We start from the raw sequence: 21,484 nt of genomic DNA on the forward strand, positions 1-21,484 counted from the left end.
ATGCTGTTTTGATTACTACAGCTTTGCAGCATATTCTGAAATCAGGAAGTGTGATACCTCCAGCTTTGTTCTTTTTTCTCAGGATTGCTTTGGCTATTCAGGGTCTTTTGTTGTTCCACATAAATTTTAGGATTCTTTGTTCTATTTCTGTGAAAAATGTTGTTTGAACTTTGATAGGGATTGCACTGAATCTGTAGATTGCTTTAGGAAGTATGGACATTTTAACTATGTTAAATCTTCCAATCTGTGAGCACAGAATATCTTTCCATTTCTCTGTTTTCTTCAATTAATTTCTTTCAACAATGTTTTATAGTTTTGAGTGTACAGGTGTTTCACCTCTTTGGTTAAATTTATTCCTAGGTGTTTTATTCTTTTTGTTGCAATTGTAAATGGGATTGTGTTCTCAATTTCTCTTTCTGCTACTTTGCTGTTAGCGTATAGAAAGGCAACTGATTTTTGTATACTGATTTGGTATCCTGCAACTATACCATATTCATTTACTATTTCTAAAAGTTTTTTGGTGGATTCTTTAGGGTTTTCTATATATAAAATCATGTCATCTGCAAATAGTGACAGTTTCACTTCTTCCTGTCCAATTTGGATCCCTTTTATTTCTTTTTTTTGCCTGATTTCTCTGGCTAGGACTTATAACACTATATTAAATGAGAGTGGCAAAAGCGGGCATCCGTGGGCCGGCCCCGTGGCTTAGCGGTTAAGTGCACGTGCTCTGCTGCTGGCGGCCAGGTTCGGATCCCGGGCGCGCACCGATGCACCGCTTCTCCAGCCATGCTGAGGCCGCGTCCCACATACAGCAACTAGAAGGATGTGCAGCTATGACACACAACTATCTACTGGGGCTTTGAGGGGAAAAAATAAATAAATAAATAAAATCTTTAAAAAAAATAAATAAATAAAAAGTGGGCATCCTTGCCTGGTTCCTGTTCTTAGAGGGATAACTTTCAGTATTTCACCATTGGGTATGATAGTAACTGTGGGTGTGTCATATATGGCCTTTATTATGTTGAGGTACTTTCCTTCTATACCCATTTCATTGAGAGTTTTTATCGTAAATGGATGCTGTATCCTGTCAAATGCTTTCTGACCATCTATGTGATGATCATGTGATTTTTACTGTATATTTTGTTAACGTGGTGTATCACGTTGATTGATTGGTGGATGTTTAACCATCCCTAAATCCCTGGAATAAATCCCACTTGATCATGGTGTATAATCTTTTTTATGTATTGTTGTATTCAATTTGCTAGTATTTTGTTGAGGATTGTTGCATCAATGTTCACCAGTGATATTGGCCTGTAACTTTTTTTGTGTTGTTCCTTGTCTGGTTTTGGAATCAGGGTAATGTTGGCCTTGTAGAATGAGTTAGGAAGCTTCCCTTCCTCTTCAATTTTTTGGAAGAGTTTGAGAAGGATAGGTAGTAAGTCTTCTTTGAATGTTTGGTAGAATTCACCAGGGAAGCTGTCTGGTCCTGGACTTTTATTCTGGGGGAGGTTTTTGATTACTGTTTTGATCTCCTTACTGGTGATTGGTCTATTAAAATTCTCTATTTCTTCTTGATTCAGTGTTGGAAGCTGTATGATTCTAAGAATTTATCCATTTGAGTTGATTAGAGTTTTAGAAAAAGGAAAAAAAAATCTTTTGTGGTATTTCTGATGAATCTCTTGTTCTGATATTGTGAGCCTAAATTCTTGTTTTGGTAAGAAAGTAAGTAATTAGGCCACACTTTGGTAAAGAAGTCAATAATTAAGTTACTACTTTGGCTTTCTAGAATTCCTAAAATGTTTTAGAATGTCATCATAATGAACCAGGTTTATAGTTTAACCCTGTGGGTTAATTCAACATACATAATTCAACTGATCTAAAAAAAGAGTAATTTATTTAACTTGTCATTTTTCTCTTGCACTGTTAGGTTTTGTGGATATTTTAAATTTATCTGCTATAGCTTTTGATGGTTTATTCTTGGTCATAAAAGATTTACATTTAGTTATCCACTCCAACCTCCCACTTTGTTGTTTCTTTGAAAGATCAGAACAGATATTAAATCATGGCTGTTTTTGCTCATTTCTTAAAACATATCAATCATTACAGAAACCTTCTGCACTTCTAACATTTAAGAATAAATTAATTTTTCTTTTTTCTTTTTCTTTTTTTTTTTTTTTTGGTGAGGGAGATCAGCCCTGAGCTAACATCCGTGCTAATCCTCCTCTTTTTGCTGAGGAAGACCGGCTCTGAGCTAACATCTATTGCCATTCCTCCTCCTTTTTTCTTCCCCCAAAGCCCCAGTAGATAGTTGTATGTCATAGCTGCACATCCTTCTAATTGCTGTATGTGGGACGCAGCCTCAGCAGCCCGGAGAAGCGGTGCGTCGGTGCGTGCCCGGGATCCAAACCCGGGCCGCCAGTAGCGGAGCGCACGCACTTAACCGCTAAGCCACGGGGCCGGCCCAGAATACATTAATTTTTCAGTTTAACTCTTCAGCTTCTATTATTGGAGTTAATAACCTATTATACAAACTCAAATTATTCTATTCATCATTTTGATTGGACATAGGAGTAAAAGTTATTTCCCATTATCACGTACTTTAGCAATCAAAAATCTCATGATCTTAATATTACTCAATCCACATAGAGTATATTAGTCTAGCTAACTCTTAAAGAGCACTTATTTCTGGGGCAAAAAACTACTTTGTATTTGGATCCTCAGAATAACCTTACGAGACTAGGTACTGTTACTAGCTTCAGTTTCCTCTTGTGGAAATGAGGATAAGAGAGGTTAAGAACTCATACAAGAAACTACACAGCTAATATTAAGATCTGAGATAAGGGCTATTCATTTCCAAAGCCCGTGCTATCATTACTTTCTACTTCCTCCCTATAACGTGCTTTTAACTTTCCAAGAACCCAATGAGACATGGTCCTAATCAGAGTACAAAACTGGAGACTGACTTTCTGTTCCAAGCTTGCCAGTCATCTCCTCTGATCAACTCTGAGGACAGTCCTGAAAGTAACTCATTCTCTAAACCCATTATTTGTACTTGAACTGATGAGCAGAAATGCTAATGACCCCCCTAGCCACAAAAGAACACAGTAAGGAGCTATGTTCTTGATTATTTGAAAAGAAAAGAACTTGGCCAACAGCTTTATAACTTAAAGTGCAAAAGCTACAGCAGCCCTGTTCCATGGCCCACCACCAGGAATATCCATACAATGTGAAAACTACGAGAATACTGAGAACATCTAAAAGACAACAGTGAGCAAATCAGAAGTGTGATTTAAATAAAAATCTTACTGTGCCACATGGCATTTTTCTGTCATGTTTTAATTTTCATGTTATTCTCAATGTGTTATGTCACAGAAATATTGCTTGAGTCTGCTCTATATACATTTTATAATAAAATACTTGAGGAAAAATAAATATTCTAGAGTGAAACAGTAACACTGAATTAATTGAAGTCACTAAAGCAATTTAAATTAATTCTGTGAAAACAAGATTAGCTGATTTATTATCTCAAAATATCTCAGAAAATTCATGAATAATCAAAACAAACTTAAGTCACAATAAAAGCTAGGTTTATCATACATTGATACTAACTGTTTTAAGCAATAACTAGAATGTCTCTGCTTTGTCGAGATTACATGGTAATATTGGACTTTACTATATTTTGTGTTTTCAGTCACTTGAAAAATCTTAAGCACCTACTATGTGTTCAGTAGTGTGCCGAATAAGACATGCTGGGGTGTACATACTTGCACACACACAGAAATGGAGTGGGGGAGAAAGAGAGTGCGAGCATGCGTGCAAACGATAAAGTAAATGGCATAAAATATTAACAACAGATGATTCTAGGTGAAGAGTATACAGTGTTCTGTGTCCTATTCTTATGTCTATTTTCCAAATATAAAGTTTTTTAAAAGACTAAGCTATCCTCCATCTCTGACTAATGTACTATAAGAGTCAAGTACCTTCTGTGAGAGCTTTTTAACCACGGCTTTACATAATAGTTTTGAAAAGTGAAATATACTCACCTATTGTTTGGATGATAGCGTTCTGCACAATCTTCTCATCATTGTCTTTGGAACTTGTGTTTAAGTTGGCACTGCCTTCCGATTCCCCCTGTAAATCATCTGCTTCAAATTCAACGCTGAGACGCAGATGCTTCAAGAGAGTGTTAAACACTTCCAGCACTGTGGGTCCTGTAGATGATCACTGATGTTAACAGATACATGTTTCCAGTATTATGCACTCAAAATCAGTTCTCAACAGAGATTTCTGGACATTTTCTAAGTGGCTGGAAATACTTAATAATTTATGAATTAAATCAGTTCATTAAAAAAGTAAAAGAGAAACATTTAAATAAGAATGTCTTCTAGTTATTCCAACAAACATTTACTGGCTATCTATAAGCAACTTGCTGTTTGAATCCCTGGTATAAATCACACAAAATGTGTATATGCATATATAAGATTAACAAAAACTTTCCACCTATCTCATCTTGTCTTCCCAAAATAATGTGTACGGGGACATTATTTAACTTGATTGTTGGGTCAAAATCCATAAAATTATGATAACTTGTTGTGGCATAGCAAATTTATTTTGCATCTTTTAAGACTGAAGCAAGAAGAATTTACTTCAATTATTAGACAGAAACTAGCTAATTTATCAGATTCAGGGAAGCTAAATTTGCTCTCTACTTTTAGTTATATAATTACTATGCATGTGTTGCTGTCACTGCATCTACCACACTATATTTTAATCCGTGTGTTTTATTTCTTCCTCCTACTCTTGATTACAACTTTCTCCAGGACAGCCAGCCACATTCAAATACTTTGAATGTACAGGCCCAGCACATAGTCCCTCACACATAATAGACATCACTAAGTGTGATGATTCAATGTATCATCTGTGTTTCATTTCATATTTCAAATTAAATAACTTCCCAATTAAATAACTTGTTTCCATCTCTTTAAGTTATAAGATGAGTAATGAAAAGTCCATAGCCAAAATGCCCACTCTTATTTGACACTGAATAAATATTAGAATATTTCAGTAGCTAATATATTTTTTCTCTTTGATTTTAAAGGAAAGAAACCATAACCAGATTCCCCTCCTAACTTCAGTAATTCTACTAAGGACCCTGCCATTCTTCTAATCACAAATAGGTGAAAAATCATCATCTCTGACCTGTCCCTTCTCCTTCTTACTCCCCCAGTCAGTCACTTATCAAATCCTGTTGCTTTTACATTCCCAGTCCTACTGCTGCCATCCACGTTCCAGTTCTTCTCCTCATGCCTGCAATGATGACAACCACCTATTATTTCTCATATGTCCTACATTTTGCAGCCAAATGAATTATCCTGATAAGGATTACAGTAAATCTTTAAAGAGTGTCAATCAACTGTAGAATTAGATCCATGATCCGGCTGCAACTTGAATTTAAGCCACTTCTCCGACTTCTCCACACTACCACCACACATTCTAGCCAAAAGCGCTACAAAATATTTCGCTCTTGCTAATCCATTTGCCCTCTTTTCTCTGCTATGTGATGATATGTGATCATAAGAATTCTGCCTTGTATTACCATATTAGGTAGAGTTGTCTAACTCCAAGTAAACTATTAGTTTCTTGTATCTGTGTCCTCCCAAATGTTTAGCATATAATTGGTATTCAAAAATCTTTATTAGAAAAAAGGAGGAAGAGAAGGAGAGATTGATTTGGAGGAAAATGCTTAACTGTACGCTCAAGAAGTCTGAGAATAATCACATGAACCCAAAATTTCAAGAGAAATTATAGCACATTTAAAAACATAAGAAATATTTTCAAAGAGTTTCCCACACATTGCTATACTTACTGAAAAAAAACATTCTGAAACAGATTAATGCATTAACTATTTTTTTTGCTGGCACTCACCTATGGAACCTTTAGCAGCAATGGCAACAGCCTCTAACAGAACCTGAATAATACCAGCTCGAACCCGTGGAGAATCTTTTTTACGAGCATCAAGGTGTCCTAGAATCTCCTGGATCACATGGTGAGAATACTGAGCCTAAAAGAGAACAAAATAGTACAAAGATGTGCGAACAATTATATGCATCCTGGCAGAATTCATAAGAATGAAAAATCATGCGCACTTAAACATCCAATTATAGGAGACTTGTACTCATGCTATGGAACATGTAGCCATTAAAAACCATTCTTTTAAGATTAAATAGGTATACTAGAACATATGTATGATATTCTCAGTAGAAAAAGCAAGTTGCAAAATACTATGTTTAATAAAATTCAATCTGGTTTTCTAAAAGTAAATAAGACTAGAATTATATATACCTAAATATTAATACTGGCCATCTCTGACGGGGGATTTATGAGAAGTTTTTATTCTCTTTACACTTCTCTGTAATTTCACAAAGAACATTTACACACTCTTATAATTTAATAATACGGCAAAATGTTGTTAAAAATATACTGATTATGACATTTACAGTTCTTCTCTTACCCAAACTAGATAAATACTATTTCTTATTGGATAGGCCCCTCTACTCTGTTTTTAGGCTGGTTACCTTTCTCTCCTTTGGAGTGGGTGGTTTTATATTAATAAGCAGTGTCCAACACACAATGGCTATTCTGCTCAAAAGCAAAAAATTCTCTTCCATCTATCAACATAACTAATTTCATCTCCAGGTATTTCTGGCATTTCCGTCATAACATATCTACTTCTATAACGACCCAAAATAAAAATTAAGTTTGCATTTTCTCTTTACTTTTTGCTTCATTTAAAGCAATGTTAAAATGGAGGAATGTCAGACAGATAGACAGACGCACACACAACTTGAAACTGAATTTCTTGCCCAGGGAGCTGTACGCTTTTGCAGTGTGAACCTTACGTAAACAGTCTGTCTTATAAATAAGATGGCAATTTGATGTACTGTCCAAATCAGGGCATTTCAGAAATGAATGAGAGTGTTGTTAATAATTACATAACGCAGGGCTATCCTAAGCAATGTGATCAGCACATGATCACAACAACTCAAGAATAGTACCATGTATAGAAAGAGAACATGGAGTGAAAGGAATGAAACTACAAAGATGGTACACTTTATACTGTATGTTTTTTTAATTCAGGTTTATTGAGGTATCATTTACCTACAGTAAAATTCACCCTTATACTGAAGTTTAAAGCAATATTAATGGATGAATAGCTTTAAGAAGCAACATAGGGCCGGCCCCGTGGCTTAGTGGTTAAGTGCGCGCGCTCCGCTACTGGCGACCCGGGTTCGGATCCCGGGCGCGCACCGACGCACCGCTTCTCCGGCCACGCTGAGGCCACATCCCACATACAGCAACTAGAAGGATGTGCAACTATGCCATACAGCTATCTACTAGGGTTTCGGGGGAAAAAAAAAGGAGGAGGATTGGCAATAGATGTTAGCTCAGAGCCGGTCTTCCTCACCAAAAAGAGGAGGATTAGCACGGATGTTAGCTCAGGGCTGATCTTCCTCACACACACACACAAAAAAAGAAGCAGCAACATAATATAGTGGTTAAGTATGTAAGCCCTGGAGTCAGATTTGCCCAGATTCAAATTCTGGCTCCATCGCTTAATAGCTTAATAGCCTATAGCTTGAGAGAGAGTTACTTAACCTCTCTGTGCCTCAGTTTTCCTCATCTACAATATTTAGAAAATAACAACAGTTATTTCATAGCATTGTTGTGGCAATTAAATGAGTTAATTTGTGTAAAGCACCTAAAACTGTGTCTATTATATGAAAAGCGTTCCATAACTAGCTATTCTACTACTCTTCAATTGGTGACTCCTGCAACAATATATTACTATAACACTGAACAGAAGAATAATGACAACAAAAAAAACATTTCATTCAGAAGTAACCAGGTGCCAGGCACTGTTCTAACCACTTAAACATTTAATCAACAAATATTTATTGATTCCTTAAGTTTCTTCAACTTTGTCATTTGCTTTATTACTTTACTTCTTGCAACAAACAATTCCATTTAGTAACTAAATCTGAATGCGGAGGGCAAATGAAGAAACACAAGGCTACAAAAGACCAGGAGAACAGCCTTAATTACGTCCAGACTGCCAGATCAACTTCTCACCTACTTAAATTAAAATTAAATTAAAGGATTTTAAAAGTTCTCATCACAAGGAAAAAAAATCTGTAACTATGTGAGGTGACGGATTTTGAGTAAACTTATTGTGGTAATCATTTTGCAATATATAAATATATCAAATCATTATGCTATATACTTTAAACGTATACAATGTTGTACGTCAATTATATCTCAATATAAAAACTGGAAAAAAAATTTTAAATTATCCTTCCACATCCAAACCAGCTTTATAATAACTACCATTTCTTTAAAACCTATATTATGCCGGCATGCTATAGTAACCTTAACTTAATGGTTAATTTAGACTAAAAGTTCTAGAATAGAATGATCAGAATTTGAATCCTGACTTTACTTTCTAGCTCTGTGCCCTTGAATGAGCTACCTGACCTCTAAAAGTCAGTTTTCTGATCTGTAAAATGCGAATAACAATACCTACTTCATAAAGTAAGGAGGATTAAATGAGATAAAGCATATATAAGGTTATTAGCATACTCATAGGCACAGCCAGCACTTGACAAATGGTAGCTTCTATTTTAATACATAAATGAACCATTCAATGCATGCATTAAAGTTTTCTTTTCAGAAATGAGGAAATTGAAGCTCAGAGAGGCTGAATAATTTGCCCAAGTTTATACAACTAGTCAACGGCACATACAGGATGTAAATCCTGGTATGACCTATACTAAAAACTGTGCTCCTTTTTACTACCTTATCTCCTTTAAATTAATGATGACTTTTTAGGGCATTAAAAATGTAGATGGTGGGGCCGGCCTGGTGGTTTAGTGGTTAAGTCTGCGTGCTCCGCTTCGGCGGCCTGGGGTTCGCGGATTCAGATCCTGGGTGCAGACCTACGAACCCCCTCATCAAGCCACACTGCAGTGGCGTCCCATATATAAAGTAGAGGAAGAAGGACACAGATGTTACCTCAGCAACAATTTTCCTCAAGCAAAAAAAAGAGGAAGATTGGCAACAGACATTAGCTCAGGGCCAATCTTCCCCATCAAAAAAAAAAAAAAAAGTAGATGGTGTAAAGAAAAGACCTAAAGTCCCACTTGAATTAAGAGCTAACTGGGTCTATTCAGGTTTCGAGGAAAACCAAAGTGGTCCTGTGCAGCAGAGAAGACTGTTTCACCATAAGGTTCTATAAAGAGTAAAGGACTTAATACATCTACTATTACATCGTAAATACTCCATAAATGGTAGTTGTTTAGTAGCAGCTATATGATGCCATATTAATATCAATTCCAATAACAGTTTATCAGTGAAATATAAATATACAATAAATGTATTAAATAAAGGCACAATAAAGAGCACCATCATAAAGTCATTTAGTTCTTTTTATTAAATATCTTTTCATCTTGGCTAATAAAAACATAAGTGGAAAATAAAAATAAATGAGATAAGAAACTAAATTAAGAACATGTTTTATACCCTACAGTGTTCTATATCTGTCTGATTACATGTTTATCGAAATAGAACCAAAATTAACTTACATAAATATAATAAATAGTTAACCAATCCTTACCTGAATGGAATACATTATAATTTTAAAGCAGTGAACTGCAAATTCATTGGGATCCCACAGTTTGTGATGATCTAAATGCCTATAATTAACAATAAGAAAAATTACTTTAGGAATTAAGGAAAAAGGAAAAAAAAGATCACAGAAGGAAAGACAGAAAGGCAAAAAGGAATGGTGAGCAATGGAAGTGAAAAACACAGAGGTTAAAATACGCACAAACGCTGACTGAATAACATAACAACATTATCTAATTTGTGGAGCTGAAAAACTAACTAAAATACTAGGAAAAAATAGATGGTTAAGACAAAAGAGTTTAACTTTGTGTTTCGAAGGAGGAAGGAAAATATTAAACTTTACATAAAAAATGAACGTTAAACTTTATATAAAAAATGAATGTTAAATTTCCTAAGAACCACTCAAAGCAGAAAAAGCATACCAAAAAATGCTTATGATTTTAAAAACCGACAGCAAACTTTTAATAAAATTCTTATATTTAATGAGAGTTTACACCCAAACCAACAGATATAAGATGCATACACAAAAGTCAACTGCACTTCTATGTATTAACAACCAAAAAGTCTTAATTTTTAAAAAGACAAAAAAATACATAAAGTTCCTAGGAATACACCTTTTATTAAGAACTTCATGAAGATTATTATAAAATTTCATTGAAAGACATTAAAGAGAGAGATATCCCATGTTCATGACTCAATATCATCAACATCTCAATTCTCCCCAAATGGAAATAATGAACTAAACATCAAAGGAAAGTTAAGACCAAGAAATATAAGTTTGAGCTTAATCAGAATGTTAGTAAATAGTTGTAATCTTGAAGACAAAAGAGAGTGTAGAGTGAGAAAAATAATTTGGGAGAAAAACAGTAAAAGGTTGAGCTGAAGCAGAGGCCAGAAAAAGAGCCATTCAGAGAGAGGAAAAAGCAGAGGGAAATGTTACAGGTCCAGTGTACTGGTTACTTCTGCAACTAGAGCTCCAACAGATGGGCAAGAAAAGTCAGACTGCAGACTGCAGTGGAACCAGGAACACGGGAGGCAAGGAGGCAGAAGCAATAACTAGATACTATTTTTTCTAGAAGTTTAGTAGCAAAGGGAAACAGAGAGGAAAAGAATTTCCAAATACTGGACCAGTGATTTTCAAATCATGTTTTTCAGACAACGTGCATCAAAATCACCTTGGGAACAACCACAATGGATTTCTGGGCTCTCTACTGTGCCTCAGCACCAAATCCATGGATTAGGGGGCCTAAGATCTTGCACTTTTTTTTTTTTTTTGGCTGAGGAAGATTTGCCCTGAGCTAACACCTATGTCAATCTTCCTCTATTTTGCATGTGGGTCACTGCCACAGCACGGCCACCAAAGAGTAGTGTAGGTCCACGCCCAGGAACCAAACCCAGGCCACTGAAGCAGAGCGTGCCAAACTTAACCTCTAGGCCACAGGGCTGGGCCCAGATCTCGCACTTTTAATAAGCATCCCAAGGATTAATGAGCACACTAACTTCTGAGAACAACTGTCCCAGACTTATATGATTTACTACTCTTAATATCTTTCCAAAACAGGTAGGGAGTTTCATATTGAGGGGTCACTGATGCACAATAAAGAAGAAAAGGCAGAGCTACACACTCAACTGGGTGAGATATTTGAAGGTAAAAAAAAAAAGAGAGAAATTCAATTCAATTAACCACTTCTAAAACAAGAACTGGCACAAAATATATTCAGTTTGAACAAAAACTATTTTAATTCCACAATGTGGACACTAGCGGGAGATCTGTAAGCACAGTAGGACTAAGGGGTCAAATGAAGTATAAAATTTTCCCCTTACTATTCCTTTCACTGGAACAGCAATTTCACTCAGACTTTTGAGAAGAAAACTACTTATTTTCATATATACAAAAATCATGGAAATAACTATATAATGGTATATAAAATTTCAACTAATTTGTACAATAAAACATGAGACTTCAAAGAAACTTCCAATTTCTTACTTTAAGCTACTTCTGGACAACCAAGGGTCAAATATCACTTTACTCTCTTCTATCAACTTTGGTGGAAAAGATTAAGAAACATGAAGAGCTTTTATCTTTTATCACAGCTGTTGACATTCTACTTCCAAATGTCTAATTTTATTTCCAAATGTCAAAGTTTAATTTCAAAACTATTTTATAAACCTTGAGGAATAACTTAGGTGTATAAGTATGAAATCTTTAAAGGCACAGAATCAATCAATGCAAAGAACTTAAAGTTTAGAGCTGTTGGCCAAAGTCTCGTCATCTGTAGCAGGTGTCGTCACTCACATGTGACGACATTTACTTCTGGTTCTTATACTTCTTGTCAAGAATTTTATAATAGTAACCTCCTAACATACTGACCCTGGCTCAAATCCATTCTATATAGCTCATATGATTAATTTTCTCATAGGACAATTCTAGCCGTTTCATATCCCTGAGCTGAGATCTCAACCAATTACCACAGATTTAAATATAAATATAAAATTTTAAGATCTCTTTAAGTACAGGCTCAACACTCTTTCTCTTATCTTACACTAACCCTTTAACTATATCCCACCCTCCAGCCAATGGTATCAACTAATCTCTGCTCCTCACTCAAAGTCCACACTTATTCTCTGCCTCTGCTCACGCCTCTCAACCAGCTAAAACCTACTTATCTACCTAAGTCTACCTCAAAAGAGATCGCCCCCCTATCCCAAATTCAACTTGACTTCTTTGTTTTGAACCGTTATAGCACTTTTTGACCTTTTCTCATAACCCATATATTGTACTATAACTAAGGTGCAAGTCATCATGTTTGTTAAGAACTAGGACAGTTTTTGTCACTATTTGCAGATGACATGATTTTATATATAGAAAACCCTAAAGAATCCACCAGAAAACTTTTAGAAGTAATAAACGAATATGGTAAAGTTGCAGGATACAAAATCAACATACAAAAATCAGCTGCATTTCTGTACACTAACAACGAAGTAGAAGAAAGAGAAATTAAGAATACCATCCCATTTACAATTGCAACAAAAAGAATAAAATACCTAGGAATAAACTTAGCCAAAGAGGTGAAAGATCTGTACACCGAAAACTACAAAACATTTCTGAAAGAAATTGAAGAAGACACAAAGAAATGGAAAGCTATTCCGTGCTCTTGGATTGGAAGAATTAACATAGTTAAGATGTCCATACTTCCTAAAGCCATCTATAGATTCAATGCAATCCCTATCAAAGTTCCAAAAACATTTTTCACAGAAATAGAACAAAGAATTCTAAAATTTATATGGAACAACAAAAGACCCCGAATAGCTAAAGGAATCCTGAGAAAAAAGAACAAAGCTGGAGGTATCACACTCCCTGATTTCAAAATATACTACAAAGCTATAGTAACCAAAACAGCATGGTACTGGCACAAAAACAGACACACAGATCAATGGAATAGAATCGAAAGCCCAGAAATAAACCCACACATCTATGGACAGCTAATCTTTGACAAAAGAGCCAAGAACATACAATGGGGAAAAGAAAGTCTCTTCAACAAATGGTGTTGGGAAAACTGGATAGCCACATGCAAAAAAATGAAAGTAGACCCTTACCTTACACCATACACAAAAATTAACTCCAAATGGATTAAAGACTTGAATGTAAGACCTGAAACTATGAAACTTCTAGAAGAAAACATAGGCAGTACGCTCTTCGACATCAGTCTTAGCAACATCTTTTCAAACACCACATCTGACCGGGCAAGAGAAACAACAGAAAAAATAAACAAATGGGATTACATCAAACTAAAAAGCTTCTGCACAGCAAAGGAAACCATCAACAAAACGAAAAGACAACCTAACAATTGGGAGAAGATATTTGCAAACCATACTTCTGATAAGGGCTTAATCTCCAAAATATATAAAGAACTCATGCATCTCAACAACAAAAAAACTACCAACCCAATTAAAAAATGGGCAAAACACCTGAACAGACATTTCTCCAAAGAAGATATACAGATGGCCAACAGACACATGAAAAGATGTTCAAAATCACTAACTATCAGGGAAATGCAAATCAAAACTACAATGAGATATCACCTCACGCCCGGCAGAATGGCTATAATTAACAAGACAGGAAACAACATGTGTTGGAGAGGATGTGGAGAGGAGGGAACTCTCATACACTGCTGGTGGGAGTGCAAACTGGTGCAGCCACTATGGAAAACAGTATGGAGATTCCTCAAAAAATCAACGATAGAACTACCATAATGATCCAGCTATTCCACTGTTGGGTATTTATCCAAAGAACTTGAAAACACCAATTTGCAAAGGTACATGCACCCCTGTGTTCACTGCAGCGTTATTCACAATACCCAAGACTTGGAAGCAACCTAAGTGCCCATCAAGGGACGAATGGATAAAGAAGATGTGGTATATATACACAATGGAATACTACTCAGCCATAAGAAACGATGAAATCCAGCCATTTGTGACAACGTGGATGGACATTGAGGATATAATGCAAAGTGAAATAAGTCAGAGGGAGAAGGTCAAATACCATATGATTTCCTTCATTAAGTAGTAGATAATAACAACAATAAACACACACATAGGGACAGAGATTGGCTTGGTGGTTACCAGAGGGGAAGGGGGGAGGGAAGAGGGTGAAAGGGATAATTCGGTACATGTGTGTGGTGATGGGTTGTAATTAGTATTTTGGTGGTGAACATGATGTAATCTATGCAGAAATAGAAGTACAATGATGTACACCTGAAATTTTTACAATGTTATAAACCGATGTTACTGCAATAAACAAAAAATTAAAAAAAAAAAAAAAAAGAACTAGGACAGTTTTATTCATGCATATATTCCAAAAAATACCTGGTACCTTACTTGCAGAGGGCATTTAATATTCAATTAGCTAATTAACTATATAATTAACTAATATTTAATTAACAATTAATTAACTAACATATGATCAGGATTTGTCCATTAAGTTCAATGTAGAAAACAATATAGCCCACTTTAAGTCACTCAACTCAAGTACAGTTAATTTGGTAGCTTCTTTCTTCCAGGCTCACCCTCTAGATGTTTAAGGCCTTCTCGATTACCTTTCGGTTAATAAAAGTATTAAGATAAAAACTGGAATTCTGATATTAAATTAGCATGTCTGGACATTAAAAAGTAAATCTGCCTTTAGTTATATTTGACATAAATTTGGTTTTCCATAAGCCCACAGAGTTTTTAAACAGTAGATCTCAATTTTTCTTTTGGAAGAGGGGTGTGAGGAATCACAGATCCCTTTGAAAATCTAATGATTCTCTGATTTTTAATATAAGTTTGTGGTTTACAGATTCTTGTAACTAAAGCTCAACTCTGAACCCAAATATTTGTCCTAAATAAAGAATTCTAGATGTTACATTTAGACTACTTTATCTCTGCTACAAAGACATTACAGTAAGGGAGGGAAAAGGACAAGGCAAATGATTAACAAAAGACTAGCAAAAATGTCTATAAATTACACAGAATATTACATAGTAGATCTATCATCTGATGATTGAGTTAGAACACAAAGGCTTGACAAGGCTTGAGAGATAACATCTATGTGGAGAAACTCAAAGTTCACAAATGTATCTTGCCTGGAAGGCAGAATATAAGTACCAATGAGATATTTAATATTCCTGCTCTGATTAGTTCACTAGGTATAAGAAGAAATTTACTCAGAGAAGTGAATGTGCTCTAAGGCAATCCAGACATGGCAAAAAGAAAGCCAAGAACTAGAAGCCAGGGAATAAAGGGAACTGACCACAGAAGTTAATAAAACAAGATACATCACACTTGGGCACTGTTTGTTTTAATATTTTACTGTGCATCTGCATTTCAAGGTCTGTGAGTAGAAATTCAAGACAAATGATGCACATGATATCAAGCACATGATTGTATTTCATTTTTAAGGGTAAAAAGCTGGTGAAGTGGTTGAACCAGTGCTCAAACGTATGATATCTGACTCAATCCTATACTCTTTCCACAATGCTACACTGCTCCATTAATAACTAACTCATACAAGTAAAAAGCATCTGTTCTCTGTCAATTAGTAAATTAACACAACATTAATACAGCACAGTCACAAATAACCAGGAAAATGCCAACTACTTACGCAAAAACTGGCCTAACAGCATTATTCATATTCCCAAAAGTCGCTCGACCCAGCAGTTCTCTGAAACAGTTTTCAGCCAGCACCGCAGGATTCTCTTCTTTGTCAGCTGCAGCAGGAGAAGAAGGAGGGCCAATGCGACTGAAAAGAAAAAGAAATAAAGACAAACCAATGCAAGAATTCTGCTAGTTCTAACAGTTAAACAGAACAGATCTTACTTCTCAGAAACGTTAAAATGACATTTTCTTTTATCCCAAAATATCTTTGAAAAATGACTAAGAAATAAACACAATCGAACCCTTTTTGTTGAAAAAAATGTATAGCAATAACAATCATCATTATTATTATTATTTTGGTTAGTTCTAACTCCCTATGAAAAAGCATCCTGGATCTCTAAAGAATAACAGAAGTTCAGCTATAATTTCTGTTTCTCACACTGGCGACTTGAAGTAGTGTTAATTCAAACAGCCATTTGAATGCTCAACAATAAGCAGCAAGCAGAGTGTAAATTTAACCTGACAAACAAAACCTTAAGTGCACAAGTAAGAACCTGTGGTCTGCTAAGCCTCACATGATCACTACAGAGGAATAAGTTTTTCAGAAAGTGCACGTCTAAACTCACTTAAGTTTACGAGACTACTACTTATATAATACTAAAGACAAAACCTCCTTATCCTAGCAAGCAAGCACACATACACATATACAAAAGTAACGCAGCCGCAACCCTAACATCTTTATTCAATACCTGTCAACCTCTTCTATCTTTTGCATGTTAAATAACAGGGACGGAACAATTTTATCCATATGCTGAGGTTCCCAAATGGTAGCCCGAAGTTCATCATTAACCGTTTTGCGAACCACGCCTTGAATACCTCTGATTCCAGCAATTCGGATTCTATAAAAAACAAGAAAAAATTGAATCATGAAAAAAAATTACTTCAACAAGTCTGTTTACTTAGTTAAGAGAAGGGATGCCAAATAAGTATTGTTATCTCAAGTCAATAAAAAGAAAATAACACACAATAAGTCTAAGAAATTAAAATTTCAAAAAACTAAGATGGACACAGAGATATGGCAGCTCCAAAGAGGCTTTCTTTGAACACTATGTTTTGTTAAAATCAGCATTTAAAGTTTAAAAGGACGGTAAAATATAGAAATATCTAGTCTGTGTAGTCTTTTTCAACAAAAAATGATTTAATCAAAAGAATTAGGTTTCCTTAAGAGGATGATAATTCAAACTAACATGAACTGGATTCTCTCCATTTCTTGCCCAGAAGTCTCAGAAGCTAAGAGAAAACAGGAGTTCACTGTTCCTGAACACCCTTAGTGCTTCCTCAGACTTTTCTTTCATTGTTTCTCCTTGAGATCCTCTTGCCTCCTCAGCCCACCTACACGGAAGACTAAGCTGGTTCCTTTAAAGGTATGACAAATGAGAACTACCAAAATGGAGGACTGATAACCTCAGCCGCATACACACATATACATCTATGTACTGACATATATACATTGTCACGTGACTTAAAATATCATATGTGACTTAAAATTTATCCACATTGTGCGAGAATGCTGCCCTATCCTCCCATCCCAATCCATAACCCTCAACTTCCTCAAGCTCTTCCTTCCTCTTCTTAAAAAAAAAAAAAAAAAAAAAAAACTACAGGTTCAAGGATGAGAAGAAAAGTAACTAGAAAACAGCATATAAAAGCTGGGGAAGAACAGTCTCCCAAGCAGAGCTAACCTGGTAGCCCATTTGCCCCAAAACACCTTCCTTCCGGTCAAATTTCATTGTTATTTACTTCCTTTTTTCTACTATTTGACATATTCACCATTAGAGGTTTATTCAGCTTACCCAGCACTGTCTTCCAAAAGCTATAAATAGGTTTAGAGAATGGGAGATATGGGGAAGGGGGTGACAATGCTTTACAAACCCATGGGGAAATAATGCAGGCACTGAGGAGCAGCAGATGGAGAGTGGCATGTGGCAGTAATATGATACTCAACAGGTGAGAAAGCGAACGAGAGACACATAGACAAATTTTGCCCTTTTCAAAGCTGTATCTACACGTGCTGCTTTCTAAAACAGAAAGACAGTCTTGAGAGACTCTCGTGCAGCTATCAAGGGTGGGCAGGCTTAACATTACTACAAAGGTAGTATCTGTAAGGCAAATATTTTAAGAAAATCTTAACAGTTATCAGCCCCATTTCCTACTGCCCATGACCCCTAAGTTCTATTTGATAGTGTACTGCTAAAAATAAAGGGATTGATAATACGTATCTAAGTTAGAACCTAAATGGGAATGTAAATACACCTGAAGAAAACCAAAAGGGCTTTTACTTAAAGGCAAAGCAGGAGAAAAATCAAACCTTCTAAGTATTTTCCCTTACTCATTTGTTTTACAGTGATTCAAATGAAATGTTGTCATTTTGGATTTCAAATATCATATAATACTGGAAAGACCTAGAACTAGGAAAAAAGTACTATACGGCTTTTCATTTGTGTATAGAAAATTTCAAGTTTCTTTTCGTAAACATTAATGAAAAATGTTAAGTGAAAATATGTGCAAAAGACAAGATCTTTCATTAGGGGGCGCTAAACACCTGAAAATAAGATACCTCACGTATAAATATAAATTTTTGAATTTCTCTCAATTTTGCTACTTCAGTTGGTTCTTCTAACAGCAATGGAAATTTTAGGGATAAAGCAAATATCTTCTTGTTTCCTTTGGTAATCATTATGTAATATATAAACACGGTATTCATCGACAAATCACTCTGACTATAAATCATAAAGTAATACATACTCTGTTCTTATTTCTGGATCACTATCACAGGAATGACACATGGCACTGAAGCGAGATACAAAAAAGTCATAACGTCTGTGATAGGACGGTGTGTCTTCTTCAATATTTGCAAATTTGACAAACTAAAAAAAATAATATAAATGTGTTATCACCTTTTTGAAAGTACAGAACAAGCACATTTACTTTCATTCATTATTTGCTACATTAACAAGAAATATCCAAATAAGAAGCAAATGAAATATACAAAATATCACAAATATCACGTATATACAAAAGGATTTCTTAAATAATGAACTTGAGAAAATCAAGGATATAGCATTATAAATATTAAATATAACTTTTTAATCCAGTTCCTTTTGAGTGAGTGAGCCCACTCTCTAGAAGGAAAGGTCTTACTATAAAGCTTTTCTACATCCTAGATGCTGACAACACTTCAGTGATAACTTTGGTTAGGCCCAGACCTCTAGGGAATTCTATTACTTAATCATGGGTAGGAAATCTTCCATGACAGCTGTTAAATAACACATGAATGAAAAAAAAATTATACAAATAAGACGGAAAAGAAAAGGGGACACAAACTGAAGGAAACATAACAAACTCAGTAGGAAGAACTAAGATGGTAAAATTTATTCTATCTCTTTTCTAATGAAAAAAAAAAGAGAGCGAGCAAGTGATCCATACGTTTAGAAAATTTTAAATAGTTTACGTATATCACAGACCTGGCCCCTAAGATTCCTTAATATGCACTCTCTTTCCTCATTAACTTTCTCATTCATTCAGTGATTTATTACTTCTATACACTAAATAGCCTTAAGCAACAAACTGTTACGTTTACTTGCAAATTTCAATATATACAAATACCTGCCAGCATAGAGACTGACGGCTTTAAAAGGCTATATCCGAAAAACTATTCAACCAAATTTCCTGATACTCTTCTGGAAACAAAACTGAAATAAGCATAGAATAAATTTGAAGAAATCAAATGACGATACCATAAAGATTTTAAATTAATTCAGCCAGAGCTAGGCATTTGTTTTAAATTATAATTTATGATTCACATTACCTAGAAAAGGGTCACAAATACTACAGTTGGTTGAGATTAAACTGACATTCACTACTATTCTGTTCCGTACACTGTGCTTTCACATGAGTTCTTACTTAATCACTGCAACAACCCTGTCAAGAAGGTGTCATTATCCCAATTTTACAGATAGGAACACTGGAATTCAGAAGGTAAATCACTTGCCCAAAGTGACACAGTTAGTAAATGGTGAAAGTGGCATTACAGTCCAGGGCTGTGAGCAATTTTCAGGATTCCCATACTACACACTAACCCTATGAACAGTTTCAGAAAAGACTAAGTCAAATATTTATACTTCTCATAAAAATAAACTTCGAATGACAGAGGGAAATACTCAAAAAACGTAAATTAAAAAAACACACAAACGTCTACATGTTTCCCACTTTCTAATATGTATTTAAAAAAATAAAAATATTCAAGGATTACCTCTCAATATTGGAATTACAGGCATCTTTAACTTGTTCACTCTTTTATACTGTCTAGCATTTTCCAAATATGCTACAATAAACATATTACTTTTTAAATAAAAACAATTAATCAGAAATAAAAAAATCTAGCCATAAAATGTTAAATGTTCTGGAAAATTTTTAGAAAGAAAAACTTTACTCTCTTTTCATTTATTGAAAGCCACAAATAAGATTACAGTCTGAGTGATCATTTACAGAAGCAGCTTCTAGTATCCTTGAGCATAAAGAACAGAATGAAAACTGGGCAGCTATGCTCCAGAGGAATGCACAAAGCATGTCTTCCTTCCCAGTTTTATGGAAAAGCTCTTCTAATTCCCATAACTCTGGGAACTCTCTAACAAATTCTAAACCTACATACTCTGTGCTAAAATAAATAAAAGTTTTATCATACAGACTTATCACACGTAGGAGTGAAGAAAAATGTGACACAGTGCAGTGCAGAGATTACAAATGGACTCTGTTAGATGGCTCTGGATTTGGATCCTGGATTAATAACAAAATACGTAACCTCTGAAACAGAATATTTAACTTATAGGGTTGTTAAGCGGTTCAAATGAAAACCAAACGAAAGTTAGCACAATGCCTTGCACACAGTATTTACTCAAAAAAAATAAGTCTCATTTTTTTTTCACTTAATTTTTTAAATGAATTAGATATGTTTCAAAAGGTACAATAAAAGGCAGCCACAATGCAACCTTTTAGATGCAGAGTTTCTCCCCCTCAACACTATTAAAATTTGGGACCTGACAAATTCTTTGTTTAGACTGTCCTGTGTACTACATGTAGGATGTGTAGCAGTACCCCTAGCATCCTAGATACCACTAGCACTCCCCACCCTCAGTTGTGAAAATGAGAATCACTCCAGACAATGCCAAATGTTTACGGAGAAGAGAGAGTGGTGAGAATCGCCCCTGGTCGAGAATCATTGCTTTAGGGTAGTGAATGGTTTCAATGGTCCCTATGGTCAACTGTCAACAATATTCAAAGAAAAAGGTTAAGATTAGGAATGAGGCTCGAAAAAAATGAGATGGATCAAATACAAGAGGAAGAAAAAAAGGAAAGTAATCTATGCTTTCCCTAGATCTTAATTCACAGCAATGAGTATATTTATATATATTGCAAAGAACACAAGCTTTGGAATAGGAAAAACCTAGGACTGAATCTCTGTTATATACAGAATTACTTCGCTGTGTTTTTGGACAAGTTATTTAGCTTCAATTCCTTATCTGTAAAATGTGAATGATATTTCCATATGAAGTATGGATATGAATATGAAGTATAGAATATGAAATATGAAGTATCTAGCATATACTGT

At 35.1% G+C, this 21,484-nt stretch overlaps 1 protein-coding gene across 2 annotated transcripts in view; it reads right to left on the minus strand.

Moving 5' to 3' along the window:
* The window catches only part of EFR3A (EFR3 homolog A), a 102,481-nt gene that overhangs the window by 39,482 nt on the left and 41,515 nt on the right, over positions 1 to 21,484 (minus strand). For both annotated transcript variants that reach the window (XM_004431062.3, XM_087447444.1), the window contains exons 5-10: positions 18,622 to 18,743; positions 16,566 to 16,715; positions 15,824 to 15,961; positions 9,671 to 9,749; positions 5,926 to 6,061; positions 4,044 to 4,211 (exon numbers count right to left, since the gene is read on the minus strand). In XM_004431062.3, coding sequence (XP_004431119.1) covers positions 4,044 to 4,211; positions 5,926 to 6,061; positions 9,671 to 9,749; positions 15,824 to 15,961; positions 16,566 to 16,715; positions 18,622 to 18,743 — 793 coding nt within the window. The remainder of the gene's footprint in view (positions 1 to 4,043; positions 4,212 to 5,925; positions 6,062 to 9,670; positions 9,750 to 15,823; positions 15,962 to 16,565; positions 16,716 to 18,621; positions 18,744 to 21,484) is intronic.

Source organism: Ceratotherium simum, chromosome 23 (genome assembly GCF_057802395.1).
Source record: "Ceratotherium simum simum isolate JZ-2026a chromosome 23, ASM5780239v1, whole genome shotgun sequence".
Taxonomy (NCBI): Eukaryota; Metazoa; Chordata; class Mammalia; order Perissodactyla; family Rhinocerotidae; genus Ceratotherium; species Ceratotherium simum.